We start from the raw sequence: 20,261 nt of genomic DNA on the forward strand, positions 1-20,261 counted from the left end.
ACTTGCAAGAGACGAGTCGACAACAAGAGGGTTGGTCGCTAGAGTAAGGAAAAAGGTATTTTCGTCATTAATTGTGTGTACGGAGCTGTGGGTAAGTCTCTGTATACAAATAGTAAATTCATTTTTTTTACTAAAAATAGAAAATATAAATATAAAGTCAGTGACAGAAGCCCATAGCTAAACACCCCCCTTATGTTAGAGGCACCATACCAAGCAAACTAATAAAATATTATTAATAATTCCAAAATTATCTGGAGAAGCAATTAACTTTTTACATATTCTTAAGGCAAACTCTACCAATGAAAATTTATGGGAAAAAGAAAAACCCTATCCATGAAAAAGAGTAATATTTTGGAAGAGTAACTTTTTTAATAAATTTTAATTATCATTTTTTAGATTTGATAAGAAGATGCTGTTCATTTTTATGTTTTGAAAATAACATCATATTTCTTTGACTTTTATTATCTCGTGGCAATTGTTCTCTTGTCATCTCAAAATTGTCTTCAATTTTTTATAAATGCCCAAAATACCTCATTCCTACTTCTTTCTTTTATTTAAATTTAAATTTTGACTTATTTGAATATTATTTGAGCCTAACCAGTCAAGTTGAACGGTTTGCAAGCTTAGTTCGAGTTGAACTAGAGTTGAACAAATTTTAAACAAGTTGAGCCCAACCATTGGTTCGACTAGCCCTAGGGATGGAATTTATTAGCACAACCCCATAACATTGTCCCACCTTTATGCATATATAGCCTATTGAGTTCGTAAGATTAGATAATTTTGTCCTAGGAATAGTTATACATCCTTGTCCCACCCTTGTCTAGCAAGTTTAGAAACTTAAGACTAAATAATCTTAGATCTCCACTTAATCCCTCAAGCATGGGACAATTTTATCCATCCCCTCTTCTAAGATTAGCATACGGAATGAAAAGACAAAATGGCATCATAAGAAGACCATGTTGGACAAAACCACCCTTCTCTATTTGATGGATAATCACAACCCAGAGAAAAGCTATCCCCTTTCTTTTTTTTTTTTATGTCATTTCCAATCATGATCTCCATCATTAGCATCACTTGTTGAGATTGTTTATTGCTATGACCACAAATGTTTCTTTATATGCATATTGTTATTGTTATAGTGATATGGTACTATAAAAAATGGTACATCCTTCATTATAGGTGAATTATTGGGTTGCACACGATACTAATCTTAACAGTTGGAAAGTTATGCTCGCTTGAGAAGTTATGCCTGTTGAGTGTTTTCCACTTGTAATCTACCAACCAATTGATAAAGCAGATAGAATGTTGGATGTGCTTTCATCGTGGTACATATCTTTCTCTTTGGGTAGGTACACAGGCTTTGTGGGATGCTAGTGCACCATCTCTATCACAACTTTGGATATGAATAAGGATGGCTACGAGAGACCACAAGGAATAGGTACTTCTACAGAATGGTTGCCCCATTCCTAGCAATTTGAGGGGTGTCGAGTGTCTTCTCAGCCTTTTCCATCATCTTCTCCCTCCTTATGCTTGTGATCTGCAAGGATAGTCTCAGGGGAGGATAATGGTGAAGCACGAAGCTTGATAACCATAGCCAAGTGCCTTTGTGACGGAAAAAGCTAACTGTAGGAAAGAGGGTCAAAAACTTCATCGAGCATAGCATAGCCATCTTTGTGCTTTTTCTCCTACTTGGGGAGATCCTGATATTGTAACACCTCCATTTCTCGGGCATGTTATAACTTAAGACAATTCTGGAATAATAATTTTTTTTTTATTTAAAACTACGACTAAACCATATAATTGTTCTTATTCATCCCAAAATTTTCATACATTTATCTCGAAAGAGAATCATCATAAACATTAAATGTGGAAACTAGAATCAAACCTAACATCTTAACATTAATTATAAATCAGTTCTTACATCATCATTTTTTAAAATGTTTAGAATTCAAAGTAGTAGAACTTAAATACATGAGTTATATAACATACATTCAATTCATCATGCATTTTGCTAAGTGCTATTTCATGCCTCATCCATACTCGTATCTGCTACAATCTTCATCTGGAACGTTTGAATATTGCAGAGGCAAAGCCCAAGTTAGATGATGAATCATCTAAATAAGGGTACTAAAACATATATTCGTGCATGGATGCAAAATGTCATTTTCATTTCATTTCGATTTGAGCCAACAGTACTTTATTATTACTCCCAATTTTTACAGCCTCTTTTTCACTCCGAGGTGTATGGGTGCACCATTAGAAAAACAGCGATCCCGACCCATACTCTCAAACCCTTATACGAATTCATGATCAATAATATCATCGTGTACATATGCATATTTTATCATCAACACATGTAAATGCAATCTATATGACATATTCACATCAAGGCATGACAACATGATAAAATCATTTACGTAAAATCGAATTTTTTGGGGTCGAACCACTTACCTCAAACGTATTTCAGAATATCTTGATTCTTGTGCCAGACCTCAAACATACTCAATTCGAAACCACAACATACCCTTGACCATTATATTTATTCAAGAATATCAGTATTCTACTTTTTCCTAATTTTCTCATAATTTCCCTCTATTTCCTCTTATTTTTTCTTGATAAATCCAAACTAAATATTTCTCCAATATTTTCTCAAATATTTATCTATAACAATTCATGAAATAACATTCTTGATTTTCTGAAATTTTTAGGAAATTTTACTTACCTTAACTTAGCCTCTCAGGCTTCCTCAGCATGCGTGCACAATCTCGAATTTTCGTGTCAACCTCAAAATTTGCACAAGTCGCAACACCTTAAGTCTCAAAACACCCTAATCATCATATTACCCAAATAAATTTCATAAATCTAATTTTTTCTTAATTTCCTCACATTTTCTTTATTTTTTCCCATTCTTCCTCACTAATATTCTAAAATAAATATCTATTCAAATCTTTTCCCAAATATCTTTATACCAAAATTCCTAAAATATTTTTCTAAGAATATAAAAAAATTCCACAACTTACCTTAGCTTTTAAAGTTTTCTTGATGTGTGTGCCCAAATAATTTATTTCCTAATTCCAAACTCTCAGTCATCTTCACTTACTGCCTTTATTTGGCCATTGCCATTTGCTTGCTTCCCTTCTCATTTCTCCATCTATATATAGCCATCTATTTGCACAAAACTTAACCATTAAGCTTTCCATCCCAGTTCACACACACACATATATATAACTTATATATATATATTATACCAATAAAATATAGAAATTTACACACTTTAATTCCAAATTTCTTCTTAATTTCACTTGGGAAATTCTCTAATTACATTTTCAAACATCAAATTAATTTGCATTACAATACTTAAAATGCAAAATTAATAAGTCAAGACTTATTCGATGAGGATGATTTTACTTCAGTGTTCTCACCGAGATATTGTTTCATCCCGAAATTACTTCATGGTTGATCCTTATACGAAACCAAAGCCCTCTCTGGATTCCGTTTATTTTTTGGAAGTCCCCTACGACAATTTGATTTTTTAGCTTGAAATATAACTGTACTAAAAACTATTTCCGTTCTAACCGCTTTCAGTTTCATAAATTGCATCTCGAAATGTTTGTCAGTACCATATCATTTTCCTTAGACGTTTACATTTCAGGGCATTTTCTGCAGTTGATTCAGTACTGATAACTGTAAGAAATTATACTTAAGTCTTTAATCTTTTGATAATTTCACCTATGACCCAAGTTAAAATTACTCTTGACCTCTTTAGAAAATTCAGGATATTACAAATGTTCCATGATGTATTCTCTAGTGGCCCTTGGGTTGGTGATTGAAACATGAGAGAAAGGCATTTCAAGAGGAGTTGTGGGTAGTCTTCTTCATCTGAAAACTAGAGGGTCCTTTGTAGAACGTATGCATGATTGTCTTCTTCTCCTCGAATGCTTATCCGGGTGGCTTGAGAGTGTAACCTCATCAGAAATGTCTCTGCAGACCCCACATGATATTGGACACCAAAGGTAGGGGTCATCCTAAAGGAGTTGACTCTAGCTATTAAGGCTTTCTTGTATGGCTCTAACGCATGGGCAATGAGGCTTTTGAGAAGTTTTAAAGGGACCTCGTCTTCGACTTTTTGTATGTTTCCCACAGACGATGCCAAATTGTTATCATTGAGATACAATAATTAAAATTTTGTTTGTTGTGAGAAAACTTAGCGAGTAGCCAGAAGAACACAAGGAACCCATTGGGCTTCCCACCTGGTTTGCAAGACCTAAGAGAAAAGGTGGACGTCCAAGGTTGACTCGATCCACTAGCCCAAAAAAGGCTCGATTCGTTGGCAAGGAGAGCTGTGGTTATCCAGGGATTTCTCCCATTCGGGCCCTCAAATACTTAAGTTAAAAGAGGTTTTCAAGCAACACAAGATGTAGAAATAAAGTGCAGAAATGTCATGAAAGGGGAAGAGGTATGAAGAGGATGAGTAGTATTGTCTAGGTATGGCTTGGGTTTTTTAGCTTGCCACTCATTTGACTCATTGTCTATTTTTTTATTGTCCCAAACTAGGGAGTTTTGGGGTATTTATAGTCAACATAGGAATAGGGACACATGACACACACCTGCAAGGGTGTGGTGCTCTTTCTCAAGAAGAGGTAATGTGTTTTTCTTGCCTACAATGTTGTCCTGAGGTTAATCATAAAAAGGCCTTCAGAAGAACTCCCCCTTATGGGTAGAGAAGGACCCTTATAAGGAAGTGGGCTTGGAACATGCGAGTCGCATTGTCCCGATAATGCAAGTGAGGGACATATCTCCCTAACTTCCTCTTAGAAGCAAAGCTCGACCAGGAGAAATTATGCAAGTTCGGGAAACTAGTTATGGGTGAATGATAGAATATAAAGGGCTTTCTTAGGAGAGATATGCTCTGACACCGAAAAGGTCCTTCATTGAAGGATTTCAATTCCTCCAAGACGACAGATATGCACTGGCTACTTTGAGATGACTCTTCTAGGGAGCTGTGCCACAATTGTTGTTGATGTAGTTATTGTTAGAGGTTGGGTGTCAAGATGAGAAAGCACCGTTATCATCACCGTTGTGAATAAGCATTGCCACCATGCCAAATGACTAATATTCTTTGAATCAAAGAAACCTAACAACTAGCATTCTTTGATTTTAGGCTTTTCCTCAACTAGCTAGCGCGCTCTCTCTCTCTCTCTCTAAAAGGTTAACCTAGCATTGTTAGGCTTCATTTTTGGTCACAAGTGGTGGTCACCCGATGCAGAATTATTCAAACCCCTCATTTCCTCCTCTTTGTCAAATCTATTTTTTTTTTTTTTTGAAGTGCCACATTAGCATTCTAAAGGAAGACACTAACGAAATTGTTTCATAAAAAAAAAAATAATTGTGTGCACTATTAGAAAATAAAATGTCCATTGTTAAATTAAAAATCCAATATTCTTTAATAACTTATTAATTAAATATTTAGTTATTACATTGTTGTATTCTTTACAAACTTGCAAGTTTGCAACTTATCAACTATGCATGGGACTTGACTTTCCTTCGATGCCTTTCCCAAATGAAATCAAGATTAAACCTGGAGAAAACCATAAAGCACCCGAAAGGAATCAAGAGGTAGTACAAAGATTGGAAGCAATCCCATTCCTTTGCTTATCAATTATGCCTTTCACAAAAGGAATCAACTTTACCTTCCCTAAAGATACCTTGCTTCGTTACTCATGGCCGTCATCACCATGGATGGTGGGTTCGTCTTTTTCATTGAGAGAAGCAGAGACACGCATGCAGAGTGGAGTAGAGAATAAATGCATTGATGGACATATAATGAATAGGATGTGACTTCTTGTAAGGGGAGGGCGAGAGAAAATAGGATCTTTGTTTAGTCGTAGGGAATATTTTTGTTTTTCAATTTCAATTTTATATTGAATAATCGTATCTATCATGTAGAAATTAAAAAAAAATAATAATTTTATACTATGAATTAAAAACCATAATTTTTTTTGCATAAGAAGGATTTTTTTTTATTTATAGTTTTTCATTTAAAAGCCATATATTTTTCTTTGAGTAAATCATATTGTTAGTTTTTGAATTTTATATTTTATAACAAATTAATTTATACTTTAATTTTTGTTACCATTATTATTAAATTTTAATGTAAGTTAAAATTTACTCAATTCTTTTTTTTGTTGTCAAATTTTATTAACAAAAATTAATGCGACATATATTATTGTAATTTATAATAATAAATATTAATATAATAGTTAAAGTAAAAAATAATGCACAATATATAATATATGTTGTATATTCAAATGGATCCCCTTCCGATCCAAGCTATCGCATCTTCGACTTTTCGAGATCAACCGCATCTTCGACGACGTCGTAGTGGGAAACGACTACGATACTGTTACGGCGACCTATCGAATGGGTGCCGTCGTTCAAGGCTGCGACATTGTAGCGGTGAGAAGCGCTAATGAGTTTGAACCCGAATAGCTTCAACTTCTTCGAGAGAACAACGAGGAATGGAAGGCGATGAAAAAATGGCTCGACAGTCAAGCAGAACAAAGGTTCAGTGGTATACGTGGCGTTCGGGAGCGAGGCAACGCTGAGTCAGGCCGAACTCACGGAGTTAGCACTCGGGCTTGAGCAGTCCGAGTTGCCATTTTTCTGGGTTCGTAGCAAATCAAATCGAGTCATCAGACCACATCATTAGTCAATGGCAAGTTGGCTCGTTTAGGAATTTGACTTTTATTGAGATAAAATTTAATTTCTTATTGAAAGACACAAGTCAAAATAGACTCCAAACAGGATAAGAAATTTGGTAGTTTAGAGACATCCCTAGCTAAGGAAGCCAAGGCGATCGATGAAAGGCATGGAGACGAACATATATAAAGTAGGAAACACCAACTGAAGTACACTGTAACTGTGAGAAGCCTGAAGGTAATCAATCTACAAAGCATTCAAATTACAGTTCCAAGCGAAGTAGATATATAAAACCCTCACTTGAGGTAATTCATAATGATAAACTCAAACTTAGTCGTAGACATCGAATTGATTTGCAACCTATATATGCAGGTATATATCTCAAGTCTTAACTGATTTGTGATCCAGATCTCGTATATAAATTATATCAACTGAGTTAAGGACGGAATTCTAACTCATTTTTTGTTGTCGACACACAGAAAACGGGTGAAAGATGACACGATTTTTATTTTTAATTAATGCAAAAATCAGAAAATAGAAAATTCAAACTAAATGGTGGTATATTCCCACAAACATCTTTCATCAGACACAGACAACCATTAAACAATGCCTCCATTTGCGGATGCATGCATGGCGTAATTATTAAATCCACATATTGATTGTACATTAACAATTGGATGCCGAAAATGACTGGCTTCATATCCATATATGCATCCACAAACCCAGCAAACAGGATCCATGGCTGATCAATCCAGCAAGCTAATTCACGTAGTTGTCTTCCCATGGCTGGCCTTCGGTCACATCATCCCATACTTCGAGCTCTCCAAGCTCATAGCTCTAAGGGGTCTCAGAGTTTCATTCGTCTCCACCTCAAGGAACATAGATCGCCTCCCGACAAAAGTCCCTCCAAACCTTGCCACTCTGCTAAGCCTAATCAGGCTCACTCTACCCAGAACAGACAACGACGTTATCGGAGATGCGGAGGCCACCATTGACGTCCCCTACGACAAGGTCCAGCACCTCAAGAAGGCCTTCGATGGCCTCCAGATAGAGTTGACTCGGTTCCTCGAAGCTTCATCTCCAGATTGGGTAATCTACGACTTCGCTCCTTACTGGCTTCCTCCCATTGCAGCCAAACTGGGAATTTCGCTCGCTTATTTCAGCATATTCAACGCGTCGTCTGGAAGTTTCTTCGGATCGTCGATCACTATAGTCAATGGCGGCGATTATCGGAGAACGCCGGAGGATTTCATTGTCCCGCCGAAGTGGGTCCCGTTTCCGTCCACCGTGGCATACCGGCTCCACGAGATCAAGAGGATGCACAATACCGTGGACGAGAAGATCTCCGGCGTCTCGGATTGGTTCCGGTTCGGCGCGGCGGCGATAGGGTGCGACGCGTTCCTCGTGAGGAGCTGCAGGGAGATCGAATCTGATTGGTTGGATCTGATGCAAGAGCTTCACCAGAAGCCGATTGTGCCGGTGGGCCTACTACCCTCCACGGCGCAGGATAGCGACGAGCAGGATGACGACCACGCGTGGCCAACAATCAGTGAGTGGCTGGACAAGCAAAACAAAGGGTCTGTGGTTTACGTAGCACTCGGAAGCGAGGTGAATCCGAGTCAGGACGAACTCACTGAGCTGGCTCTCGGGTTTGAGCACTCCGGGTTAGCGTTCTTTTGGGCTCTGAGGAAGAGCCATGACTCGGCCGAGTTGCCAGACGGGTTCGAGCAGCGGACGAAAGGGCAAGGGGTTGTTTGGACGAGATGGGCACCTCAAGTGAGGATACTGAGTCATGACTCGGTGGGAGGTTTTGTGACTCACTGTGGGTGGAGTTCGGCCATAGAAGGACTCCAATTCGGGCGACCGCTTCTGATGCTGCCATTCTTGGGTGACCAAGGTTTGATTGCGAGAGTTCTGGCAGAGAAGAAGGTGGGCATAGAGATACCGAGAGATGAAGAGGACGGGTCGCTGGCAAGGAACTCGGTGGCCGAGTCACTGAGGCAGTTTGTGGTTGGCGACGAGGGAGCGATTTACAGAGAGAAAGCGAAGGAGATGACTGCCATATTCCCAGACCAAGACCTCCATGGCCGCTACATAGACAATTTGGTGGAGTACTTTCAAAAGCATAGGCGTTTCCACAAGGATCAGTCATCAGTGATGCGTAGCGTAAATGCTTCGGTATATTAATAATAAATATATCGTTTTTTTAAAATTATTATTTACCGTTTCCTCTATCTAGACATATACATATATATATATATATGCATATGCAATTAGTTTGCCTTTTCTCTATTTGAGTGAGTTAGAATAATATTAATGTATAGCACTGCGGTTATTTAAGGGCTAATTAATAATGCGTTCAACTTTAAAGATACAATTAAACATAACATAAGCCGTCTTCATGATCGATCGCCAAAGCGAAAAATATAATGTAACAGAAGAATTCTTCCCCTCTAAATAACCTCTGCAATTATGTCCATTTTCTCCACCACTGCATTGAAATCCATCCAAAGACAAAGCCTCCACTGGTTTAGACGGTTAGCAGACCCAGTCCCAACAATGCCCAGAACCGATAAATTACATATAGTGGTATTCCCATGGCTAGCTTTCGGCCACATGATACCATTTCTCGAGCTGGCCAAGCGCTTAGCTCAGAATGGCCAGAGAGTCTCCTTCATCTCCACCCCTAGAAACATCGCTCGCTTGCCGCAGCTGCCTCCTGATTTGGTTCCTCTCGTTGATTTCGTCAGCCTTAATCTGCCCGTCGTCGACGGCCTGCCGGAAAACGCCGAGGCCACCATTGACGTCCCTACCGACAAGGTCCATTGCCTCAAGAAGGCCTACGACGGGCTCCGGACCGAGTTGACTCTGCTCTTACAGACTTCGGGGCCCGACTGGATTATTTACGATTTTGCCCCGCACTGGCTTCCCCCAATCGCGGCCAAGCTGGGCATCTCACGCGCCTTCTTTAACGCCGTCAACGCGTGGTTCTTGGCCTTCTTGGGGCCGTCGTCGGCCATGATCGACGGCTCTGATCCGCGGAAGGAGCTCGAGGATTTCACGGTCCCACCAAAGTGGATCGCATCTGATTCGAATTTGGCCCACCGTTACTACGAGATCAAGTGGATCGCAGAGGCGGCGCAGGACATCACGGCCGATGTTCTGGACACGTATCGTCTCGGGTCGGCGATTATCGGCTGTGACGTGCTGGCCACGCGCGATTGTCTTGAGTTCGAATCCCATTGGCTGGGGCTCGTCCAGGAGCTTAACAAACGGCCAGTGGTCCCCGTGGGCTTAATGCCGCCCTCGGTGCACGGTGGAACTAAAGAGTCAAACAACACGTGGACTACAATAAGTGGCTGGTTGGACAAACATAGCAAGGGCTCTGTGGTCTACGTGGGACTCGGGAGTGAGTTGGCACTGGGTCAAGAAACGCTGACCGAGTTGGCTCTCGGGTTGGAATCGTCCGGGTTGCCCTTCTTTTGGGCGCTAAGGAAGCGGCCTGGGTCGGGCGATTCCGACTCGGTGGAGCTGCCCGACGGGTTTGAGGATCGGATGGAAGCCGAAGGGAGGGGGATTGTGTGGACGAGTTGGGCGCCGCAACTCAGGATACTGGGGCATGACTCAGTGGGCGCATTCTTGACTCACTGCGGGTGGAGTTCGATAATTGAGGGGCTCCAGTTCGGGCGTCCGTTGATAATGCTGCCGTTCATGGTGGAGCAAGGATTGAACGCCAGGATATTTGAGAAAAAGGAGGTGGGGATAGAGATACCCAGAGGTGAACGAGATGGGGTGCTGACTCGGAACTCGGTGGCCGAGTCGGTGAGTTTGGTCATGGACGAACAGAAGGGAAAAGTATACAGGGATAAAGCTACAGAGATGATGGCTGTGTTTGGCGACGACCGGCGACATGAGCAGTACATAGAAAAATTTGTAGCCTATCTTCAAAGCCATAGATAGATCTGGCCTGCACCCTCCCCAGTTCTAGCCCGTGCATAGGAGGAAGGTAATAGGGCTATTCCCTAATTGTCATGCTTACTTCATGCCAGCATGTTGCTGCACCGTAAAGCCGTTGTTGATGATTTTTCAACCATGAATGAAGAATAATGGTTGGAACCAATTAATTGGCTTATGCTACTAAATAAATACACTCGCTTATGTTACTAAATAGGTAAGGGTGGGATAATTGACATAATAATTCTTTTTGTACATTATCCCAAGAAATTAATTAATTTTACATATTTCTTTTTAACATGCGATCATGCTATGTCTTGCAAGATTAGCCTTCACGACATGGCCCGTAAGTTTGTGATAGCCCTAAGTTCGTTCACTTAAATCAATCTTAATACCCAATGAGGTTAAGCATGACACACACAAAAAAAAAATATAAGAAAATTTCAACCTTATATTCAATATGAGAATACAATGGACAATAGTTTGGGTTAATGACTCTTTAACTTGCAAAAATGCCCATCTTAGCCACGCATATATAGGCTTCAAGTTTGCAAGCGTTTATTCCCCTCAACCATCTCAACAGACTCAAAGGTTGCCCGTAGCATGCAGAGAAACGTATCTATGGGTCGCAGGGCTTGCTTGGGCGCCACTTGTCCGAACTACCTTGGCTGCGCGTATGCAAAGGTCATCGTGGGTGCGCCTCGTGCGGATGTGATCCGCATTTCGCGGGAAGAGGCGGGTTGCGCCCGCGTGGCTATAGAAATCGTCACCCGCCTACTGACTGCCCCTTGACATCAGCCCTTGACTTCGTTAAGCCCAGACGGCTACTAACTCGCTTGACCCATGTACCGCACATTCTGGCCCTTGCAACATCCCCGTGGCACCCGCATTTCTCCGATGTCCAGTTCACACTCGGCTGTGCCATGACGCGCCCATGCGCACGAGCCTTGCCGCACATCAGCCTGCCTACAGGCGCATCACCATGGAGTCCAACCTTTTTTATTTTTTTGATCGAACGATAAAAAAATTAGATAGATCAAGAGAGAATGTACAAAGTACTCTGAGCATATGTAGAAAAAACATATAAAGAGGGACAAGACTAATGGCCCAAGGTAAAAGAATCCCAATAGACTAAAACTCAAGGATACAAAATGTAAATAACTCTGTATATATGAGTTTTAATCTTGAAGATGATGCTCGAAATACATGGCCTTAGGCCTTCAAAAATCATGCGATTCCTACTCATTCATAAATGGTAAATAGAATGTGTCAAAGCAATCTTCTCTAGTGCGCTAAAATAAATTAAGAAGGAAGCCAGGGGATCTTCTTGACTAAGTACTATGAGTGTCAGAGACATTACACTGTGTTCCTATAGTTTTAAGTATTGGGGCATGACACATCATACTTGGAGCAAGCTTAGGACCATTAGTCCATTACCAGTGGGTGTGTCAAGAAATTGTTTAGAGTTTAATTGATAAGAGGGGGTGGTCAAAATTAAAAGAAGAGACATTTTTTGGCCCATTAATCCCAATAGTAATCTTTAGTTAAGATTTTAAATAAAATTTCATAAATAATTTTTAAAATTTATTTAAAATGCACCAATAACCTTTATATACATGTCAAACAAGGCACGCGTGACTTGGTTGGGGATGGGATTGCATCTTGCATGAAGTCAGTTGCACTACAACGTTCATGTCACTATAATAAATTTTGAATTAAGAGGCATTTAAAAATGCCATAATAGATAGTTTATTAAGGCATTTTAACTATTAGGGCATTGATAATAATGCCTCATGTAACTGTGCCCCAAAAACGTATTGAGACACTTACAAATGCCTCAAAAATGACTATAAATTTAAGTTTGTTGCGACACTTAAAAATGCCTCAAAAATCACTATAAATTTATTTTTCATATCCTCCACAAGGTCATCTTTTAACTCTAACTTACTTCTCCCTCAGCTCGAACCCTGAACCTTTCCTTCTTCTTCCACACGCATGACCACCTAATCTACACATTATCTTATTAATATATGTGCCTATGTTTATTTTATAGTATATCTAAGTTTCACTAGAATTATTCTATTGGGTCACTTAAGATTTGTCTATTAGGGCACTTTATTAGAGTGTCTTGTTAAAATTATTTTAATAGGGGCATTTCAAAAATTCTACCCTATTAGATTTATTTATTAAGACACTTATATTTGTCTATTAAGGCATTTTATTATCGTGCCTCATTAGAGTTGTTTTATTGTGGCACTTCTTTAAATTGTGCCTTAAAATGATATTTTATAGGGCACTTAATTGTTGTGCCTCATTAAAGTTATTGTATTGGGACACTTTTTTAGATTATGTCTTAAAATGGTATTTTAGAGGACACTTTCTAAAAAATACCCTAAAAAAAATGCCTCAACAAATCATTTTTGTTGTAGTGTGCATTAATCTCGCAATTGTGTTCTCTCTACCTCGTTTAGTTATAAGATACTTTTTCTTGACGCACATTAACGTGATATTCATGTTGGAAGATAAACCCCCTTCTCTTCCTAAATTCAAGCACCTTGTATTTAATACCCTATGTTTGTATGAAGTTGTCACGTAATTTCGATAAGTTTAGAATATTGAAAAATTAGTTTAATAGTAATTATAAGTACCGAATGGACTGCAAGGAGTGTCTCGGAGTGAAATTATCTAAGGAAAATGATATGGTCTTGATAAGCGTTCTGAGATAAGATTTATGGTATCGAAAGAAATCGAATCAGAATCGATTTTTGGTACAACTAAAATACAGCTGCTATTTAGGCTGCAAAATCAAATCATCGTAGGGGACTTCCGGGAAATCAACGGAAGCTTGAGGGGGCTCCAATTTTTCGTAATGAGCAACCCTTCAGTAGTTTCGGGATGAATCGACAGCCCGGTGAGGACGTTGAGGCGAAATCGTCATTATCGAGTAATTTTAAAGTTATTAATTTTGTATTTTCGGTATTATAATGCTACTTAATTTGGTGCTTAATGATGCAATTGTTATTAGGGAATTGTTTAAGTGATATTATGAGAAAATTGGGGTTAATGCGTAATTTTTATTAATGTAATATATAATATATAATATATATATTTATATCTATGCCTGCGTGGGCGCCTCTACAGGTTGCCAAACCTCTGCAACCCAAAGCTATACCTTTACAATTCGTCCCATGCCTCTGCAACTCCATACTTCATAACCATCCCCTGCAAGATTTAGAGAGGTTTACACGCAATAGAAAATGGCTAGACAATAAGGAAAGCAAAGTATTGCCTATATATAGAGAGGAAGAGTTTGAGAGACATGAAGAAATGGAAGCAATTGGCCGAGAGAGAAGCAGAGAGAGCTCAAGAGAGATAAAGAGATTGAGAGAGAGAGCTTAGGCCGAAGTCAGCCATGGCAGCTCGTGAAGAAGCTCTCGCAAACTCGAGCGAAGCAGGGCAGCAGCAGCAAGCTACAACGGTGTGCGGGCTGCGGTTGCTGAGTGCGCGGTGGTGCGGTTCGGCATCCAACGATGGCTGAGGCGAGCAGCAGCACCGGTCAGCCATGGCTAACGTGAAGCGGAGTTGCTGGTTGCAAAGTAGGTGTGGCTATGGCCGCAGGCAGTAAGCTCAGTGGAGCTGGGTAGGGCGCGGGAGAGGTCAGGATGGCTAAAGCTGTGGTTGGCAAGGCCGGCGGCGGCGGAAGGAGGCCCAAGTGGCGACGGGGCGCGGCGGCACTGGTGCTCGGGCATGGCAGTCGCGAAGCAGAGGAAGGAATGAAGGAGGAAGAAGATGAAGAAGAAGAAGAAATAAAAAAGAAGGAGTTGCAAGAACAGGGGAGGCGGGATGAAGAAGAATGAGGAGGAGGAAGAAGAAAAATGAGAAGAAAGGAAAAGAAAGGAAAAAGGAGAAAAAAAAGAAATGGAGAAAAAATAGAGAAAAATCTTGAAAAATCCCAAAAAATAAAAAATTATATTTCGGTAATATCCCGGAGATTTGGGCAAGAAAAACGGTCCTGAGCACGCATTTCGAGGATATGACACGCAAACCGAGGAAGCCTGAGAAGCTAAGTTAAGGTAAGTAAAATTTCTTAAAAAATTTCAGAAATTCAAGAATATTATTTTATGAATTTTCGTAGTGAAATATTTGAGAAATATTTAGTTTGGATTTATTGAGGAAAAATAGAGAGAAAAATAAAGAAAATGCAAGAAATTATGAAAAATAGGTTTTAATACTTATTTAATCAAATATGGTGATTAGGATGCTTTGAGGCTTAAATTGAAGTGACTTGTGCAAATTTTGAGGTTGGCACGCAAATCGAGATAATGTGCGAATATCAAGGTAGGCCGATAAGCTTCAGAAAGTAAGTGGTACTTCTCAACTCGATTTAGTTTTATGAAAAATGGTTGGTTGTAGGTGATTTATGTTTCAAACCCCGATCCTTGGGAATGTTTTCATCATATTGACATGCTCTAATATGTATCCATCACGTAGACTGCATACATGACATGCTATGAAATGCATATGTACACGTTGATATCATTGATCACACGCATTGTGGCCGTAAGGAGTACGAACTGGCACCGCTGCTTTATCAAGGGTGCACCCATACACCTCGACTTCGAAAGAGGTGGCTGCAAAAATGGTGAGTAGCATGAAGAGTGCAGTTGACTCTTATGATGAGTAAGACATTGCATTCATGCACGAAATATGTTTTTTATACCCTTACGTAGATGATTCATCATCTAACTTGAGCTTTGCCCCTGGAATATTCAAACGTTCTAGATGAAAATTGTAACAGATACAAGGACGAATGAAGTATGAAATGACACTTAATAGAGTGCACAAGGAATGAAATGTACGTTATATAGCCCATGTATTTCAGTTCTGCTACTTGAAATCTGAATGTTTTGAGGAATGATGATGTAAGATATAATTAATGTTAAGATATCAGGTTCGATCCTTGCTTCCGCATTTGATGTGTATAATGATTTTCTTTCGAGAAAATGATTGAAAATTTTGGGACGGATTTGAGGAATGATGTGATTTAGAATTAGTTTGAAAGAAAAAAAAAATTATTGTCCCAAATTTCCTAAGATATAACACGCCTTGAAAAGGTGGGGTGTTACATTGTGTGTGGTGTGTGTCTAAAAGAATAGAAGTGGCTCCGTACAGCCATTGCCCACCCTAAATTTTTAAAAAAATTCTATTACATATAATAATTTAATTTTTTAATTTTTTTTGAATGCCCACCTGATTTTTTTTTAAAAAATTGGATTTTGTGTATATTGACCGATAGGGATAAGGGTATCAGGTGGTTGTCTCTAATTGCTAGAAACATCGATCATGGTGGCCGATAACGACTGCCAGTGCATTTACGCGTGTTGAGTTTGACCAAAAATTTAAGTTTAGATTTTATTAAATTTTGGGTATGTTGGTCGATGGAAATAAAGGTGTCGTGTCGAGTGATTGCCTTCGATCGTCGAAAATCACTGACCACGATGGCTTGTCGTGACTACCAGTGCATTTTTCAATATTGGCCGAAAATTAAAAATAGGATATATGAAAATCTATTCCACTTTTTTTGTGTGTATGGTAACCTCCCTTAACCGTTTGTTTAACTACGTTTTAATTAAAGGGATTAATTTTTTTTATTTTATGTTACAAATTTGTCAATTACATATTTAAAACTATGACAGAAACTATATTTTCTATCATGAAACTTGTCAAGACTCGATTATCCAATTAAATTGGAGATCAATAATTGAACGACAATCTGTCATGAATCTTATTAAGACTCGACTGCGCAATTGAATTGAAAATTAATGATTGAATGACAATTTAGTTGTATATATTGAAAAATAGATATTTAATAAAATAGATAATGATGTTATTATGCGACATTATTAAAATATGAAAATAGGTCGATTGTGTAATTTATTGATATATTTTTTTAATATTATATTATTTTAAATTTTTTATACTATTTAATTTTTGTCCACCCATTCTAAAATTTCTGGCTCCGCCCCTGCCTGAGATGTATATATAAAATTGTTAGAATAGTCATATGACTAACAGTGTGAATTTTTAAAAAAATTTCCTATATTAAAGATATACAGTGGAAACGGCATTCCACACAAAACTAGTATTCCACACAAAGCATATGTAGTTTGGAAATTTAAGTAACGTGGTATTACATCACACATAATATAATAAATACGTACCTGAAAGCTTGATGTCAGGTAAGTGTAGAAATTATTTCTACACTAAGACCATATCATTCTCAAGTCGTAGAGAATCTAGTATGTCCACACTTAGTAAGTCTTTTGGTATCAACTCATAGTTCTCGTCTTGTGCTAGCCAGAGGATGCTGAGTCACTTACACTCATTAGATTCTCCTAGATTATTCAAAATTTTCGGCTCAATAGTTACAACAAGAAGTAGACGAAGAGCAAAAGCAGAAAAGAAAAACATAGTAGCAAAGAGGAAGAAGCCAAGCCTCTATCTCTCACATTTCTTTCCCAATTGCTGCCTCATTTCTAGGGTCCAAGAGAAACCTCCACGTGTCCTCTCTAACCAACCATAAGAATAACATGTGTAAGCCACTAAACTGAGAAGATGCTACAAAAAAGATCAACCATTTCACTCAAGCTATCGACCATTTTCCAACTCTTTGAAAAAATGGTCGACTATCTTCTTAAACTGTCAGCCATTTCTCCCAACAACAGGGAAAACCAGTCGATTGTTTACATAAGTAGTTAACAGTTTTAACCTGTAACTTGCATGGTCCCAAATATAGCTACAACTGGTTCATTAACATTTAATGAACTTCATCATTAACTCTTAATGAAATATTTTAACTCATAATTAACTATTAATGGAATATTTCAACCCATAATTAACTATTAATGATCTCAAGAATACAATATGTGCACAGTTCTGATTTTCGGATGCCACATTGTACGGCGTATGACTTTCTAGGTTTACTACTATTGTACCATAAGGATTGGGATGGAGAAAAATGAGAATTTTTTTAAAGCAAAAATGGGATTAAAGCTTCCGACCGTATGCTCTAAGCCACACAAAGAGAAGGCCTCACAACAAAAGGACTTGTGGCCGCAAAGTGGCTCGCGACAACGAACGGCTTACAACAAGAGGGCTTGTGGCAAGGATCTTGTGATGAGGGGCCTGGCAATATCGTGGCTCGCGACTACCTAGCGCGCAGCAAGGACAATATGGCAAGAGGTCTCGCGACAATAGGCCTTGTGACAAGAGTCCTCGCGGCAACATAGCTTGGGACAGGAGGGCTTCCGGCAATGAGCCTGTCGCAATTTGAGCTTAAGGCCCAAGCACATCGCGCATGGTGGTCCTAGCGGCAAAAGACTTACCTAGACCAATTGTCTTTGTAGCGCTATGGACCTTGCAGCAAGATTCTCCTCCCAGCAAGACCAATATTCCCATGCAACAAACGACACATGTCAGCATCAAGCATTATTGAGAATCATGCCCTATAAATACTCAGCTATAAGATAATGAAAGGGACTTGGAAATTCGGTAAAATGTCAACACATTGACTACATTTTTACTATTTTCGTGAACAATTATCTCAATGCAGTACTAACTTAGGCATCGAAAGGTCATCACAGATGAGGATTCTCATGAGCCTTCTAATCCATTTTTGAGTATCAACAGGGCAATATCATTGTAGGGAGACCCTTAAGGCAAATATCCTTACGGCGAACATCCTTGAGGCAAGATCATTGCGACGAATATCCTTGAGGCGAATACCATTGCGGCAAACATCCTTGAGGAAAATATCCTTATGGAGAAAATCCTTGAGGCGAATATCCTTGTGGCGAAAATCCTTGAGGCGAACATTCTTGTGGCAAAAATCCTTGAGACGAACATCCTTGCAATGAAAATCCTTGAGGCGAACATCCTTGCCACAACTTTTCTTATGGCAACCTTATTTCACTAGACATCAAGCTTAAGTGCCTACAATAGTTGATCCCACATCATAAAATTTAATTGTATCATTTTTGCCAACAACAATTGTAATACTCAGGAAATTTTTGAGGTTATAAATGAAATTCTACGTAGGGTGCAAGTGGAATTTTTGAAAGATTAGGGCTATAAAGTACACCATTATAGTCTTGAGTGACCGAATCAACCACAGGAAGTGTCTCGGGCCCTAATGTTTAAGAAAAATGATATAGTATTGACGAGTGGTTCAAGGCATGATTTTAGGTGTCAAAAGAAATTGGCTCGGGAACAATTTTCGACATAGCTGAGGATCCAGAAGAAAAATCGAATTGACGTAGGAGACTTCCAAAAAGTCAACGGGGTGTTTTGAGGACCTAGATTTTATATATAGAACAACCCTTAGGTGATTTTGGGTTGAAACGAAAGGACTTAGGGTCAAATCAATCATCCGAGCCAAAGTGTAAGACTCATAAACTACTCGAGGAAGGTCGAAACGACGATTTTTCCAAAAACTCTGGGGGGGAAATGAAGAGTTTGGAACTTTTAGGCCATAGTGGAATTGATTGAAAGTTTAGGGGTATCAAGGAAATGGGCGAAATGTAGTTGAAAATTTAATTGGGGGTGAAAGTGCAAAAAATAGAAATTGAGGTATGAAACCGATCGACTGCACTGTGGCCACCGGCTAGTAGCCTTTGGCCGTCGGGAAAGTAGTTTGGAGGCTCGAGGATAGCTTCCAGACCATGATGAGGCGTTGGGTGAAGGTCATTGGTTGAGATGTGACTGGATTTAATGGCGGATGTGATCGGCGATTTGGCCGAAAGTTTCAAGGGATTTGTGGAGGATTTAGGGCTATTCGAGCCACTTGATGGCTAGATCTAGGCCTTGGGGGGGAGGGGTTAAGCAAGCTCGAGTTTTGGCAGTTTGCGAAGGGATTTCACCTATAAACAACGCAACCAAAGCCGAGGGTTTCAAAATAAATCGGGAGAAATTCAAGGCGTTTTAGCTTGAATCAAGCAATAAGATAAGATAACTTTTGTTCTTTGAGTCGTGGGAAGCAATTTTGGAGAATTTGGGAGATAATGGTGCAGGTTTCATGGGGTTTTAATAAATGGGCTAAAAAATTGGGGCTGTTAGAACCGTGACCTGCAACCAGACTTTTGAGGGCCTTCCGGCGAGTATTTCGGCCACCTATAGGTACCCATGGATGCGACTTGAGGAGTACTACAATTGAGGGAGGAAAAACGACCATTGAAGACCATTGCAGACCGCTGGAGCCGGAAAAGATGATGCGCGTGGGCTTCACAAGCCAGTGCATGTGTGTGGCGTGTGATGTATTGTTTGACTCTGAAATTAATTTTATAATTTTTGAAAAAATATTAGGAATATTTGTGCAAAAATATTTGGAGAAACTAGTGTTAGGTATTTATTATAAATTTTCGAAGGAAATAAAGGTTATGGAAAATAGAGAAAAATAAGAAAATTTGAGAAAATTATGGGAAAAATATAAATATTGATTTATATGGACACAACAGTGAACAAGAGACGAGTTGAACGTTAGAAGAAAATATTTCACGACTATCGAGACTTAGCATACATTATGAGGCGCAAGTCAACTTTTCGAATAAGGT

The 20,261-nt window shown here is 39.2% G+C and overlaps 2 protein-coding genes across 2 annotated transcripts; both read left to right on the top strand.

The window, feature by feature from the left end:
* Window positions 1-7,437: 7,437 nt before the first annotated feature.
* LOC127804353 (putative UDP-rhamnose:rhamnosyltransferase 1) lies at window positions 7,438-8,886 on the top strand. Its single transcript, XM_052341214.1, has one exon. It carries the CDS (start codon window positions 7,438-7,440, stop codon window positions 8,884-8,886), a length of 1,449 nt encoding a protein of 482 aa, XP_052197174.1.
* A 301-nt stretch (window positions 8,887-9,187) lies between these two features.
* Window positions 9,188-10,768, top strand: LOC127804590 (putative UDP-rhamnose:rhamnosyltransferase 1). Its single transcript, XM_052341462.1, has one exon. It carries the CDS (start codon window positions 9,259-9,261, stop codon window positions 10,657-10,659), a length of 1,401 nt encoding a protein of 466 aa, XP_052197422.1. The 5' UTR covers window positions 9,188-9,258; the 3' UTR covers window positions 10,660-10,768.
* The last annotated feature ends 9,493 nt before the right edge of the window (window positions 10,769-20,261 follow it).

This window comes from Diospyros lotus, chromosome 6 (genome assembly GCF_014633365.1).
Source record: "Diospyros lotus cultivar Yz01 chromosome 6, ASM1463336v1, whole genome shotgun sequence".
Lineage (NCBI taxonomy): Eukaryota > Viridiplantae > Streptophyta > Magnoliopsida > Ericales > Ebenaceae > Diospyros > Diospyros lotus.

Coding starts and splice junctions, on each gene's coding strand:
- LOC127804353 (XM_052341214.1), top strand. CDS start 7,438: ATGGCTGATCAATCCAGCAAGCTAATTCACGTAGTTGTCTTCCCATGG.
- LOC127804590 (XM_052341462.1), top strand. CDS start 9,259: ATGCCCAGAACCGATAAATTACATATAGTGGTATTCCCATGGCTAGCT.